Raw genomic sequence first — 16,206 nt, 5'->3', positions numbered from 1 at the left:
CTCCTCGTTTTACTCTCAGACCTCCATCTACCACCAGTGATTAATTCAGCTTGAGATAAATTATAAAGCTTAAATCTGTAACTTTTTTAATATCGTTCCATAACTTTGGATGGCATAAACTTTGACATTGACATTGTTATAAAGAAATGTTGAGCAGCTTCCCACAGTAATGACACTGGATAGCACCACAGATGTCTAGTCGAACTATGGTTAATGTGGTGGCTTTAACATATCCACCTCTGTTGCAATCAGTGGCACATGAAATGTGATTTTGAGAGCATCATGATGCCAGACACAATTTGAAAGTTACCGAAAGCATATAATAATATCTGTAGAGGTTTAAATGTTATTTTCTGGAGATGTTTCTCTTTTTTGGCAGCACAGATCATTTGTTATATCACAAACACTGGAATCAATTACAAAAGACTGAAGTCAGATTGAGCCTAACTGCTGTTATAAATCGGTGAGCAACGTTTTAAAGCCTCCTTTTCCTGAGTGTTTGACACACTGATGAGAAAGTTTATGTTCATTACTTGAGCTGTGGGCAACTGTGGAGAATCACATCAATATAGGTTGTGTTTAACTGTCCTATCTTAATGCATTAATTGTTCTGCCCCCCAAAACATAATTTAATATATAACAAATTTGGTATAACAAACCACCATGCAATTTTTGAAAAGTGAATTACACATTAACTTATTAACATGGCTATAATTGTTATTGGTCCGCCCCCACACTTGTAGCATTGTTCAGACATTTAGTGTCAATATAACTTTTACACCCTAGAGATAAACTGTTATTTAGAAACTCTTGCCCTTAGTAAGAGCACCGTTTAAACTTTTATCACTTTTTATAATCCTTAGTTTTGACACTAGTTCTTCAGGACAACCTCAAGAGAACTTCACTACTCATACCATTACGTGTTTATGTGAGTCTTGAATCTTAATAAGGATTCGCTGACATGTCCTTTATCTTCATATTCTCTTTTTTCTCAAACCCGTGCTTCCTGAATCCAGTCCAGCCCTTAAGCTGCTGAACTCATTGGCCAACCTGCATATCACTATCTTAACAAAGTTTGGGAGCACTTAATTCTTGTTCTTTACTTGTCCCTAAGTGAGCCTCTTGTAATCTCATTAATAAGCTCATTTAGCTCAGTCCCGTTGTGCTTTGTCAGGGCTCGGGCCTGACTTTCCAACTTCCTCCCATCATTCAGCACCGGCTGGCACTGGGAACGCTTACTTGTTTGTGGACATTTTGTGGATGTTGTCACGCTAATGGATACTAATGGGGTTTATTAATGCCACTGTTGTGCTCGGGGACAAATAAGGTGACTGGACCCAATAATGCACAGACACGTTCACCCAGCGGGAATTTGTAAACTGCTTGGCAGGGTCTTCCCTTCAGCCCAGAGCCATCCAGCGTATTATTGTGTCCCTGTCCTCATCCTCTGTTCATTTATTTGTCCGTGTCCCCATGACATGCAATGCTTGATAAGCCGCTAATACAGTTTGAATGAAACTTTGTACTTTGAGTATCTGTCGTTTCACCACAGCCTTTTTGCAAATAGTCCTTTTTTATTCTCATTCATCTTTAAAAAAAATCTATTGACATGGACCATAGCCAGTTTGAATTATATTTTTTGAATGTCTGGAAATTAATTAGCATTAATCGACAATCATTGCAATTACTTAGCTTATTCTCATTAGGCTTACCGCTGTGCAATTTGGATATCGGCCACGGGGCCAGAGAAGCAGTAAAAGTAGATAAGAGGAAGATTCAGAGAGGTAAAAAGGGACACAGAGTTTTTAATGGGCAACTATACTGAAGCTCTCAGCCTCAACTGATGTGATTTTAGGGTTGATGAATCCTTGTGTTGATCCTTGTGGTCGCCCAATGAGTTCATGGCTGCGAATCAATATCCCCGATTCAGCCCTGTTTGCCCTGACGTGCCTCACAACTTCAATAATAAACCCGTTTTAGCTCCTTTTGTGCCGCGGTGGGACCTTGTCCTGATTTTGAACCCATCACGCCTCCCCAAACTCAGAGACTAGAAAGTGGTTGGCTGTACGGGAAAGCATACTTGTTTGTGTTGTGTTGTTGTGGATGTTATGCTAATGGTTACTAATTAAATCTATTAATGGCCCTGCAGTGCTAGGCACCAGCACGGAGAGATATGAGCCTGCCGTGCATGGACACACTCAGTCAGTCCTCATCACTGATTATATCACAAATACCACATCACAGATTGGATCCTAAAGCTGCTTTGGTTTGGCTTTTGTCTTTTTTTCCCAGGTTGCAAAGGCAACAGTCTGACAACTTCTCAAACTAAGTATAATGACCTTGCTCTGAAACCTCGGTATTCTTGATCCTGACTTCCAAGGAGCTGTCATCGCAGACCAGCTTGAAAGAGGAAGAGATAAGTCCACATTCATAAATCCATTTATATATCTCTCAGACAAATTTTCCCATTCGGAGTTGACATTGCAGTTACAATTGTTGCTAATTTATCTAGTCATATGACTTTTATGTAGCAGATTTTATTCCCTCAACTGTTCACAGCACTGGACGCAAAGCAATGGGGCTAAAGCTACTGCAACATATAATTGAAGAGGAAATAAACGTGTATTTAATCATCCATGTGACAGTTGTCTAGGTCAAAGTTGAAAGAATTTGAACTCTGGTTGAGAATTTTTCTTGGGCAGTTCAGTGTGAAGTCATAGTGTTACTTCAAGTCGGGCGTCAGTGCTCAGGTCTGATGTCATGTGAAAGCAACTTCACACATTGGCTTGCCCTGGAGCAGTCCTGTGTAGCAAGGCTCCAGACCAACCTTTTACATTGGTTGCACTGGTGCGCATTACTTTTTCATTTACCTGCACCAGCATATAACCCCAACCCCAAATTTGTCTTTGCATCGCAATAATACACCTATTTTATCTTTTCTCAACAGTTTGCATACATCAGTCAATTCTAAAGAACTGGGTAGCTGCACTGATTTCCCAAATTGATTCAATACTGATTAACAATGTCTCAATTCCATTAAGTATCGATTCAGTTCAGGATATTTCATTTTACTAACCTATTTTAAAAACAGTAGGCAGCAAGTGCAAGGGGGGGAGAGCACTACCTGACATAGGAGCCCCATTTCTCATTTAGAAAACAACTTTTAACTTTAGAAAAGTACTTTCTTTCTCAGTGCAGCATAGAACATTGCTTATGGGTAAGATGGAGGATTAACAATGCAGATGGCTGATGCTGAGAGAAAGCTGGAACAATATATGAGTCAAAGAGTGAGAGTCAACTGAAAGAATAATAAAGAAAAGGAAGTTGAATGGGCTTTCTGTTATCAACAGGACTTTGCACTGTGGAAAGATGCAACTTCCTACTTTTTACTTGACTCAGTAGCTGGTGTGTTGTTGCCAGTATGAAAACATGATTGCTCAAGCTAGGCAGAGCAGGATACACTTTGAAAATATGCCACAGATACATCCCACTCTCTCACATCGGCCCTCTCATCAAACCTACGCCCATATGAATTTGTCAAATCTTCAAATATGGAATTGGAGCGGCTAGCAGATACGTGGCCTCCTCAGACTACATTTATAGGAGACTAAATATCTAGACTATTCGTCAACAACCACAGCTACGTACGCAACAAAATATTCAGATTTATAAAACCTGATGTCAATTTTCCCTTTGTAACTCACAGTCCACCTGGAAACGTGAAGAAAAAGAGCAACTCTCTGACACTGACATCGAGCTGTTTGTGAGTGAGGTGGAGGTGAAGAAAGACAGATTGGTTACCCGACCATAGATGAAGTCAAGAGGCGTCAATTGCACGATGCTAAGGCGTTTGAAGCTCAAATCTCCCCACATCACATTTATGCTACAATATAATAACCCGGTCCAAGTGCTTCATTATAATGTGCGATGATATCTGATGCCACATTTTAATCACCATTCCCACTCTCTCTGCAAGTTTCACAGGAATGCTCACTCACACATCCATAACCTACAGATACACTCTTGCATTAAGCCAATCTGGATTTGACGGACGCCAGTTAGTTGAGTTCTAAGTTTAATTCCATGGACTGAGCCATTCAACAGAAGAAGTGGGAAGTTATTGGTTTCAGGAGGACAAAGTAGTTTTCATGCTGAGGCTTGTGCGGAAGGTCGCACATGAATTGAATGCTGTGCCTTTGCTATATCATGACCCTGTGTGCACAAAGGTGATACATTTCGTAATGACAGTAACCTTTACACATGACGTGCTGGAAGTGGGTTTCCAGGCATGTTGTTTGTGTGTCCTTCAAGCCTTCTAAATTGTGTACTTGTACAGAGCTTCACTAAGAAGTGTGTTGCATTGTTGGAAAATAAATACTGTTTGGAAGTGACTAAACATAATCTTTTCACATTTCGATATATAAGCCTGGTTATACTATCATTTAGAAACGACTAATTCAGCTTTAAGTGTTCAGTGATGATTTATACCAAAGATTCAAAATGCTAAATGCATTAAAATGTAACTTGAGTGACGCATTCTGAAGAATTTGTACAGAATATCTTGATTTACTTTTGTGCACAACTCAACAGGTCTCAAGCTGTGTTTTTCATGCCCGTCCTCTCGTCGTCATGTTAAAAGCTTACTCCATCTGCATATGACTATGAAATATTCAGTTCACTCAGTCAGAGAAAGGTTTTATTTACATAAAAATACAGCTCAGCAGAACAATTACTGTTTCGCGTCTCGGCTCTGACATCATCACTCCCTGCGGAGAGCTACAGAGCGGGAGCTAGGGGGGATTAGGGAGTGATGGTGGCAGATATATCGTCTCCCCAGAGAACACAGTCACAGCCTACAGGTGGAGGCTGATTAAAGCTCAGCAGGCAACAGCAGCTGCTGTAGCTGTGGACATTCACTTGCATAACAATACACCAGTTGTGGATGTTATGTATATTCGTAGCAGGGCAACTTTAATTGACTGCCTCAACTGTTTTATAGGCACAGCTGTCGTGAAAATATTAATTCCACTTTCGCATAGCTGCGAAATCTGAACGTTTTTTAAAATTTGTTCACCTGTTCAAGTAAGCGGACGTCTGTAGGAAATACTTTAAACCACTGCATGATTTATGAGCAGGTGGATCGTACGGATCTACTGCAGATTTAAAACACATCTGTCTACACAGAGACTCTGTGTCAAATGCTCAAGGCACTTTGTCAAAGATTAAGGATGAGAAGCGATGACGCACATGAGTTGAAGTATGACCACCATCTTACCTATGTGAATATGTCTGGATGAGTATTCAGCATTATTTTCTCACAGCACAGGTCATTGCAGACTGGAAGTGGAGGGGCACTCAGAGAGAAAAACCTTAGCCAAGGCCAGTGTCAAATAATAAACACCAAACAGTTGAGTAAGGTATGAGAAATGTGAAGCACTCAGGAGGGTAAATATCTTCTAAAAAGCCTTTTATATAACTTGACTATTCAGTCCCGATGTTCGATGTGGACAGGTGAATAGTCACTGTTCACACTGATCATGTCACTTCTTGACAACACAGAGAAGAAACAGCCCAAAGGCAACTTGCCCCGAAGAAGGCTTCTTTTCATTTAGTAACTATTAAACGTTACCCTCCTGAGAGCCTCACGTTTCTCAAAATGTGCTCAACAACTATACTGTTTTCAGACACAATCTTTCAGGTATGAAGAACGCAACAGAAGATCATGTAACCCAGTCAGACCCTTAACGAGTATTATTCCAGTCTGTCCTTGTTTTGCAGTGAGATCTAATGCCTTGCCTTTGGGGTTTCCATGGTCTAGATGAATGTTTTTTCTATGTTAATACCTCGACTATTTTAGCCAATAACAAAGAAAAAAATCTGGAACATGTCAATCAGAAGCATAGTAGTGGTGCCACTAATCCCACTCACCATCTGAATAATTCATAGTCAATTAGGGCCGAGAGGATGAAGCCGTGTTCATGGAGTAAGTGCATTTTCAATGATTCATTTCATGAGCTATGCAAGGGGTCTCTTAATTGTTGTTTACTGCTCACTATCCGACCACATGTTATTTTTATGCCATCGTGATTACTCCCGGCAGCGCTCAGAGTGCTTGGGAAATGAAGTCCATTAAGGGGTCCTGAGAGCTGTTTTTCCTGTCAAGTGCCACGCAACGTTTCCAGATTCAAACCTCGCTGCACGGGAACAATAAATCTTATCCAATCTCGAGTGTCAGTCTGTGGAAATGAGACGCGCTAAGAGACGCAGGTGGGTCTGTTTTATGGTTCTACAATGCAGCAAAAATACCTGTAGTGTTGTACATGGATTCCTTTTTAATAGGATCCCTGGAGGACAGTTTAGGTTTTAGAGAAGAAGAAATCATGGATGAGACGTTAAGAGCTGTCAGCAGACCAGTGCCAAGAAGGGATAGAGTCGGTAAAGGAGTAGTTTTGTCTTCTCTTTCAGCTGCACTATAGTTTTGTTTTTGTGGCACAGAGAGTGAGAGGACTCGGGGCCTGAGGTCACTGCTGACACAGGGTGACGAGCTGTAAAAGCATCCTCTGAATTCTTGTGTGACAGAAGACTACTTTGACACGAATAGAGAATAGCGTCACTACTCTCTGGCCTTTTTTTTTTCAGGCGCATTCCTAAGCAAATCCCATCAACCACCACAACAGATGATCCCTCCTGTCCGTCAAAGTATCATCTGATGATTTAACACTCGCTCACGTCAGACATTCACGCAGGAATCTCTGGTTATTTTGCCTCTGGCCTGAAGGATGCCGTCAGCTTCTGCACTAGAAATTCAAAAAGAGGTTATAAGAGATGCTCAGGAATTACATTGCCCATAACAACACACTGATGCTTGTTTTCTTAAACTTACACATTTTTTTTGGAGCTTTCTAAACTATTAAATACCTGATTATACCGCCAATACAATGCCTCATATTTCTGCACATTCCAAACCAATTATTAAGCTGGGCCACCATTTAACTTTGTCACTCACTTAAGGGACTGTTTTTCCTCCACAATAATTCCTGATAAGTGAAGTAAGACCCGGCAGAATCCTGGCGGTAATGCATTTCCATGAGGTTTCATTTGGCCATGCAGAGCTTGCACCCTCTTTCCACTGAACTCATTCATTTGACGGTAATTCAGTTCAACAGGTTTAAAGTAACGGTGACAGCAAGACACTGTGTGTGTGTATATTTGTTAGAGTTTGAGAGGAGGAGACCACTTTATTGCAGCTTCTGTGGTATTTCTAGTGACTGATTGCAGCTCTCATTGTCACTTGTGTGTATTCAGCTATGTTGACACCTGTTAGATGGGAATGAGGTTAAGTTTGAGCTAGTGCTGGTTAGGGTAGAATCGTCAGTCTTCCCTTTATGTTTGTGTTTTTATGTTAACATTGCACATTAGACAGCATGAGGAGTTTTCTCCCTCTTCCTCCTCTGCTATTGACGCAGGTATATCTAAGCCCTCAGGAAGCCTCTGCTTTCATTTCATTTTGGGTTCTACTCCAGGAGAGAACATTTTATTCAGACATTGACTATAGACTAACTATATTTGATGTGAAAGTACAAACATAGTCAGAAGTACCTGGAACTGTTGCAAAGTCACTTTCTATTAATTGTGTTTATTAAAAGTGATTAAAAAAAAAATAAGGTATATTTTAGGATATATGTGTTTGTTATCTAGATGTATTTGGACTGAATTCAAAAGCTTGGTCAGATGGGTGTGGTATCACGACTGACGGTGACTTGCGGATGATTTCAGTAAACACAAATGGTTCAAATTAAACCATAATCCTTTGATAACAACCAGATGTGATACAACTTTTACTTGGAGGAAGCCAGTTGCTGTTTTTCATCGCCCCCTCTTTACTCTTGTCCAAAATAAACCAAATGATTTTTATTAATAATGAGTTTGATACTTTTTATGACTTTCAACAGGTTTTCTACACTCAAACAAGATGTCAAATGTCAAACAAGAGCAAAAACATTTATTCCCAAGGAGTTGATTTAATTTAATTTCTGCTTTATAACAACAGCAACTAGCTGAGTTTCCTTCGCTGTTGTTGTTGGCTGTGACTTCTCTCCTCTCTGGTTGCTAAGCTCACCTTGGCAGCCACAATCTGTCTCACCGGTGACCATGTACAGCACTTACCTCACGCAGCAACTCCCTGAACATCATTAAAAAGCATATCTTAGGTAAAAAGGACAAGTGCACATGTATTTAGGGTCATAGAGAGAAAGAAAATGACCAAGAAATGTTGTGTGTGTTGACCTGCAGGTCGTTGTTCTGTCCTGGCCTCTTACAGGACCACACAGAGGAGCTTGAGCCTCTGTAACTACAATAGAGAGATACAAATCTTCAGGCAGTCTTAAAGGCATCGCATCTGACCAGCTTTAGGCACTTTCACACCTACCTTGTTTGGTCTGGATCATCTGTCTTCAGTTAAGTCTGGATTAAAATAACTGGCTTGAAAAGTGCCTTGGAACAACCATGATCTGGACCAGGGAACCAAAATGTAATCTGACCAAAAGAGGTTGTCAGAGTCCAGACCAAACTGACCCATGGTTAAACCATAGACCATTTCCCAGGCTCTTAGGTGTGAAAGCGCCCTTAGACTTTACAGCGTTAATAGAAACATTGTCTCCCAACTGAAAAACCCCATATGTTTGAAAATTCTATGTTTGCATCTTATTCTCACAGCTTGACTGTTTGGTTGAAGGACTCCTGCCACAACACACCACTCAAGGTCTCCACCTGTGGCCGTGTGCCATGAAGCCCTGACAAACAACAGCGCTGCGTTCCTCCTAGACTTGGCAGCACCGAGCGGCGGCACCAACGTGGTGGGAATCACAGGATGGCCTCTACAGCCACCGCGGTGGTGCACTGACACTGCTCACCTCCCCTCCCCTGACAGGTCTGCCTGCACCAACAGCAACCATAACAATGAGCTCTCACAGTCAACCAGGTAAGATGTCAACACATTTTAAATACAGTATTTCACAAGAGGATATCTTATGTCCTTGTCTGTGCATGCGTTGTTGCTTTGACTCCGATAAGAATCGTCTGATGTTGGAATGAAAATAGCATTTTGCTTTAGGGATTAGGATATGATGTCAACGTAATTTGCACAACAAGTGTATATTGTTTGATGCAGATGACCCTGTGCTCTGTGTGTTGTGTATCCCAGTGTATTCTGTACTGCACTGTTACGCTGTGTTTTATGAATGGAAATGGTTTAAAAACCACATTGTTACTAAACAAAGAAGCCCCTTTATCTGGCTTATTTTAGCATGCAGTGGTTTTTAGTGATCTGGTAAATATAGTGTTATACTCTGATGATCAGCAGTTTCATTCTTAGTACAATATGTGTGTGTGTCTTTTTGTCAGTGTGGCTTATACCTAGTTTACTTCAGATTTTTCTTTAATCACCGGGTAAGTTAGGACGTAAAGCTTTTACCAAGTCTCTAAGCCAAAGTTACAACAAATCTTTTATTTACAAAGATAAGTAATGTTGAAAAAGTACAAGTGTAGCCTACTCTCCATTTTGATTATGTCATAATTTGATTACACTTTGGAGAGCAGACCAAACCTGCTGTTTTAATTGAGCATTTTCTATAAGGGCTCTTCAATCTTCCAAGGGCTGACCTTTAACTGCATGTTGCATTTTTTTAACAGCACTTACACAGTGGTATCTGAGGGGGAGGGGGGGCACATGTTTGTCCGAGTTTTTTTTTTTTAATGGTTGGTTTAATTATTTGCACTTGTGTCCCAAGAAATACAAACCCAAGCAGAGCAGGTTGTTTTCACTCGTGTCTGTTTATTGGTACAAGGAGAGATTGAATACGGTGGAGTCGGTTGCCAGGTACCTGAGAGAAACAACGTCAACATGCCCACTCACTTGCTTTTCCAAAAATGTTCCCTGCTTTATTCTCACATAAACTCACTCTATTTTACTCGGGGGGTCTGGCAAAAAAACGTTCACGAAAAATGTCTTGAGCAGCTGGTAGTACTGACTGATATCTTACATGTTATCTTACATACTCACATACAACCCCACCAGAAAATATGCCAATTATCTTTCTTCCAGGATCCACCTTACTTCTCCTGATGCTGTAGGTTTTCCAAGCTAACCCCCCGTAACCTCCAAAGAACAGGTGGTGCAGATAATGAGTGAATTAATGGATATTTAGGCAGGTATCGTAAAGTTGTATGATTTAATTTTTTTGTCAACACCAATACAGAGTCTTAACTGCTCATGAAGGATATTTCACTCGCTTGCTCTCTTTGCATGATTCAAAAATAAACTCTCCGTTATGCTTGACCTCAACCACTGAGAAATACCATGTGACCTGCTCAAAAACCCTCTTTCTTTTATCACACCCCGTTCTTTGGTCAGATTTGGATTTTTTTCCTGTTTTTCATCTGCTGACCAAAATGGACAAAAGGCCAATTGTGTCCTTCTTCACCCATCATGCTCTGGCTGTCTTGGTTGTATTTAACGCAGTGATGTCATAGCCATTGATTCGTTGTTGTGGTGCCATTTGTCCTGTGTGGCACATTGTGGATTGCTGGCAAAATCTCTTTTTATCTTGAGCTGTGAGCAGGGACACGGTTGAGTTGTGGCCAGGGGGGTTTGCGTCAGAGTGGATGTTTCAGGCTGTTCCGATAGCTCTGGCACAGGCCGAAGGTATCTGTCATTTTCTTCTTCCTTTTACTGAAATTCTTTGTTATGTAAGCTGAACCTTGGAGGGGGTCATATTTTCCTCTTTTATTTTCCTAAATTTTGATCATTACCATGCTTCTTCTATTCTCATTTCTTCACGATGTTTATTATCCTCAGAGTTTCTGAAACAACTTCAATGTGGAGGAGCACAATTTCCCCTTTGTCAGGTTTGAGCTTTCACTGACAAAAATCCACTTTTCAGGAAATGGAAAATTGGTCCAAACCTGGAGTGAGCCTTTTTTTACTCACCCATCGCGTTTTAGTTGATGGATATTCCTAATCCCACTTTTTGGGTAGCATATTGAATCTGTTTTATAACCACATACCCCACACATAACCTTTCACAACAGCAGGTGAGGGATAGTTCTGTTGAAATTCTCTATTAAGCCAAAACACTTCAGGTTCCAGACTTTTCTCCACCTTGAGGAGCTCTGAAATTAGGAATGACGCTTTCACTTCTCAATTCCACGTCCTTAGCAGTTCATTTTACCCCCGTCGCCCTCCAGTCTGTGCAGTATGGCTGAGCCCTTTTCCATATATGACTGATCATCATTTCCTATTCTTAAACCACCGTTTCAGAGCACTGAAGGGCCCTTTGTCCGACTTGAACTTGGGTGGCAAAGGCTGGCATGTTGACATGCTACTTGGCATTTTGGAACCGGGTTTATGGCCTTGGAGCCGGAGCAGGAACACACACACACACACACACACACACACACAAACACACACACACACACACACACACACACACACACACACACACACACACACACACACACACACACACACACACACACACACACACACACACACACACACACACAAACACACACACACACACACACACACACATACACACACACAGACAAACTCTCTCATCCCAATAAGACCATTCCCTCCTCTCCCACCACTCCTCTCATTCCCAACCTCCCCTTTCCCGGTTCAGTGGCAATAATCTGTGGCAGGTCCTGGCTGAGGGGGCTCTTGCGTCAATAAATCGTCATACAGAGCGGCTCTCCTGCCTGGAACCCAAACAGAGCGAGGGGCCGCCTGCTGTTGCAGGCCTTGTAGAGTTTGTTAAACCCCTCTGAGGCTTGTAATCTGACCAAAAAAGAAAGCTAAGGCCCAGTTTCGTGGGGTTTGTCATTGCGTGTTTGGCTTAGTTGTGCTTTTACTGATCTCATCCATGATTATATAGTTATTGCTGGGTGGTAGTTGTGCTTTAAGCTGGCAGTCGGTAGAGAATTTGCAGCTTTTGACTGCTTGTCTAATCAGGATCTGGTGATATACGACTGAGGGTCCCTCATCTCGATCCTCAGGTTAATTCACTTTACATGCAACGAATATAAAATAAAACCGAGGGTAGAGCTCAGTAAGGGTGATGGGCAAAAGGAGCACATTGCTTTGCGGTTTCTTTGATTACCTGGTCAGTGTGTGTGTGGAGTTACAGATGTCTTTGTAAGTTGTAGCAGTCGAGCAGTGTTGAGGTGAAAAGTCTGGGCCACTTTGAGAATTTGGTTTTGAAGATAAATACAAGAACCTCCTCACTTTCCCGAGTCTTATTCAGATCGCTGACTTGTGGCAGATGGCTGTCAATTATTCATGTGTCGATTTTATCCCAGAGATTACTCAGTATCGGAGCGGAGAAAATATGATATGAGGACTGACGGCCCTGTAAGTGCCTGACAAAAGATAGAAGAGTGTAAACAGCTCATGCCAGATAAGACTGTTATTATTGTTTTGTAAGCGGGAGCTGGAATACAAAAACGCACTTAGAAGGTACAGTTTTGTTTCGTGTATTTCATTTAGGAATAATGTCAGCTGCTGTATGATTCAGGTTCCCTGCTGCTAATATAGGATTCATTTTTAAATCCCTCTCTTGCCCTTCCTACTCTTATGTCATTCTAATTTCCGTATCTGTCTTTTTCTTCCCGCTCTGTCTCTTAGTTTTAATCAGTGGCTGTAATAAGGACTCGCAGTGGGAGCTATCAAAAGCCTGCAGTTGTGGATTAGAAGATCGTGGCTGGTCCTGGGCCAGGCCACTAGAAAGTGAAGCATAATCTTCAAAAAAGGGAGCTTAACCCCTGCAGGCCCACGCTGATTATTCCTCATTTACACAGGCCACTGTCACATGGAAAAGGCTTTGGGTGTTAATTGATATGTTTCAGTCGGAGCGTTTCATGGAAGTTGTCCAAAAAACGGCAGAAGTTAAGCAAGGTGAGAGGCAAAATGAAGTTGAGTCTAGGAGCTTATCCACAGGAAGTTATTAAAGAAGTTTCGTGGAGAGTGATGCTGTTCATTCGAACTGTGCTTTCTGAAAACTTGAAACTGCGGCCATGGCTGCCACTGCTATCTATTTTGTCCACAGGAACACAAAAGCACTCTCTCCTATCTGTGTTTGATGCATTTGAGTGCTGCAGAAATGTTATTGTTCTCATTTATCCTTGGCTCAGTACAATTTTCCTCAATGGAAAGATGGATGGGGAATGAGAGTTGAAGCAGGCTAAACAGAAGGCTTCTTAGGGGAACAATGGAAGCTGCTGTGGAGAAATAAGATTACTACCTCATTATTGTCTTTCTCTGCACAGTTTTCCAGAATATTCCATTCAAGTAATCTCATTGCCAGATGAAACAAGTGCGCAATTTAGCCTTCGGAAGAATTTATTAAGCATTCAGAGCTTTCGGGTTTGCCAAAAGAGAAGCTTAGAATTGAATTATGCTGTGCACTGTTCTTTCAAATAAACAAAGATCCACCAGTCTTCTTTTTGGTTCTTTCTTGATTAATCAGATGCCGATTCTAAGGCTGATTTGGCAGCTAAATTAGGCAATATGGTATTTGAGTACTCTCATAACTTTTTAATCTTTTGTTGCAAATTCTTTTCCTGTTTTCTAGGTCGGGCTTTCAGAAGGCATGCTAGTTAAGAATGTAGCCTCATACCTACCACAGGTACTGTAGCTTTGTGTGGAAAAACTGGTTATTACAACTCATTGGATTTTATAGCAGGGGAAAATTATGATTTTACAGCTCAGATTTGAGGCTTGATTCAAGTATATATTTATGTTTGGGCCGACACTATATGCAGATGAAGCCAGTGACTATTGGTGGTATTACACAGCAGTCAGAGTAACCCAGATGTCCAGTCTGTCAAAGGATACAGAGATTAAGAAAATGGAAGACTTCCAAGATTAACCCTTAAAGATTCACATCTGCTGCCAAGCTTATACTGCGAGTGCAATGCAAGAGGTCACACTGTTTATGAGACCTCTGCCCGGCAACTAACCGTGGCATTGTAAGACGAGAGAATCCCTGCACTACTGTATTTCCCATATGGCTGGGAGGTGTAATCCACTGTATGGGTTCAACAGAGGACAGCCAAGAAGTGGGAGGCAGGTCAGGTGGGTCCCTGAGGATGTAATCCTCCTGCTTCCATGAACAAAACAAAATCAAAAGTTCCCAGCAGTTACACAATCCCTGTTAGGAAGGGCTCAGTGCACCCTGGGTCTCCCAGGGCAGAATGAACTTTTCCAGGCACTAATCCGAGGATAAGCCCTGAAACAGAGGCCTTGGAACTCCACTGTGTGCCGTGGTGTACTAAAGATGCCTGAAATGCCCCATCGAGCTGTTGTGCTCACGGTGAGTGGCATCTCCTGCAGATCTGTACTGTGTGCCGGTGCCAGTGAATGAAATTAGGGAAATGTCCTTATGGAAACAGGTAAATAAAAAGCAGAGCCTCTATTTTAATCCAGTGGAGCTGGAAATATGAATGAAAAAAAATTCATCAGCAGTAGTGAAAGAAGCTGAATAAGGCAATAGGTTGACACTTTTACATTTTATTCGGCATAGTCTACCTTAGCATTATTTGGCAGACTCTAATTTTCACAATGAAGATTCTGAAATCCTACTGTTTGCAAGATTCAATTTACATTAAATTGTATTATATAACTTCATTAATCTGTAACCTGATGCAATGTATCCAAAGCTTCAGATCTTTAGCAGTGATTCATTCACGGTAAATATTTGAATGCCGGAGAACTGGCTGATAACCTGATAGTTGTTGTAATGTTCACAGACCCATTTTCATAAAGACGATTCGTGTGTAGATTATATTTTGAGCTGAAGTTGAATCCAGGGTTTCATGAATTTTCAGTCCTTAAATTATCCAACCTGGATTTTTGTCCCAACATGAAATTATTCAGGTTCTACAAGAGGAGAAGGATGGAGAGAAACTCAGGGTTGGTCAGGTACAAGTGTTCACAGGAGACCCAGCAGGATGCATTTTAACGCCAGGTGTGATCAGATCCCTCAGGACGGCACCATAGTTTCAAATGGGTGTTTGAATCAGCAGCTGCATTGGAGCGCAATGAGATACATGTATTGCAAAATCCACTGAATTCAATTAAACAACTTAAATAATCCCCAACAGGGTGATTAAAGAGATCCCTCGTGTTAGCATGAGGGCGAGTGAGAAAGGTGAATAGCTGACGGCTACTGAGACATTTTTGTAGTCCATTCACGTTTTAATACATTTTCTCAGCCACAGTGATCTTTCTTTGTTAGGCATCATGTTGTGAGTTGAAGAATTGACAGATCTTATGTGCTCTTATGTTCTAAAACCTGGACTGTGAGTCAACAGCAGTGGGGTGCTGTGCAATCAGTGAGTGAGACTTTAGAGTGAGGGTCACCCATTCATTTTCAAACCACCTGACTGTTTCCAGCAGGAGTTTTCTGGCTTTATAACCAGTTAATCTGGGAACACCAGGGTAGCTTAAGTGAACATGTACAGATCAGCCGCATGATCAGTGTATTATGTTTCTCTGTCGGAGCCTTCTACTCATAAGGGCTTTAGAACTCTTACTGTACAACTGGAGCTACTCAGCTGCCAATAGTAGACGCCTGTGGTTTTACTTGGCAGTTCGTTCGTGTGAATGTGTGTAAATTTGCAGGCCTTTTAAAAAAGAGAGAAGCACACCTGCTTAGTGAACATCCCTTAAATTTAAAGCAGATCCAAGAGAAGATTTTTACCACATAACACTAAAATGATCAAAATAGGCAATGACCCAACTTGTAAAATCCCATGTAAAAATAATATTGTAAGGCCTCGATCTTAAAGTGCACTGAGATGATGTACAATATTTTGGTGTTGCTAAATTGCCAGTGATATGTTATTAGCTTTAACATTGTCATTATTACCAATATTTGGTATATATATATGTATTCAATTGATAAAATTCCACTCATGAACCACAAGGTGAATTATATTCATAGTCTACATTATTAATAGAATATTTGGTTTCTTCAGCTGAACACTGTCCATTAGTAACCAAAATGGTTCAGCTATTTTAACGTACCTGCTCCTCATCAGCATATCATATCAGGAACTCATAGGAATATGTCCTCACACCTCCATCTATATCCAGTATAGGTGCAGGAGTCAGGAAAGGATTACTGTACCACTATTCCCTCCAGC

The 16,206-nt window shown here is 41.2% G+C and overlaps 1 protein-coding gene across 2 annotated transcripts in view; it reads left to right on the top strand.

Annotated features, from left to right (window-relative positions):
- The window catches only part of hdac4 (histone deacetylase 4), a 111,778-nt gene that overhangs the window by 3,811 nt on the left and 91,761 nt on the right, over window positions 1-16,206 (top strand). For both annotated transcript variants that reach the window (XM_061088173.1, XM_061088172.1), the window contains exon 2: window positions 8,716-8,980. In XM_061088173.1, the coding sequence (XP_060944156.1) occupies window positions 8,959-8,980 (22 nt within the window). In that variant the 5' untranslated portion in view covers window positions 8,716-8,958. The remainder of the gene's footprint in view (window positions 1-8,715; window positions 8,981-16,206) is intronic.

Source organism: Limanda limanda, chromosome 16 (genome assembly GCF_963576545.1).
Source record: "Limanda limanda chromosome 16, fLimLim1.1, whole genome shotgun sequence".
NCBI classification, from domain to species: Eukaryota; Metazoa; Chordata; class Actinopteri; order Pleuronectiformes; family Pleuronectidae; genus Limanda; species Limanda limanda.
The sequence above is the reverse complement of the archived record's forward strand: the minus strand, read 5'-3'. Positions and strand labels throughout refer to the sequence as shown.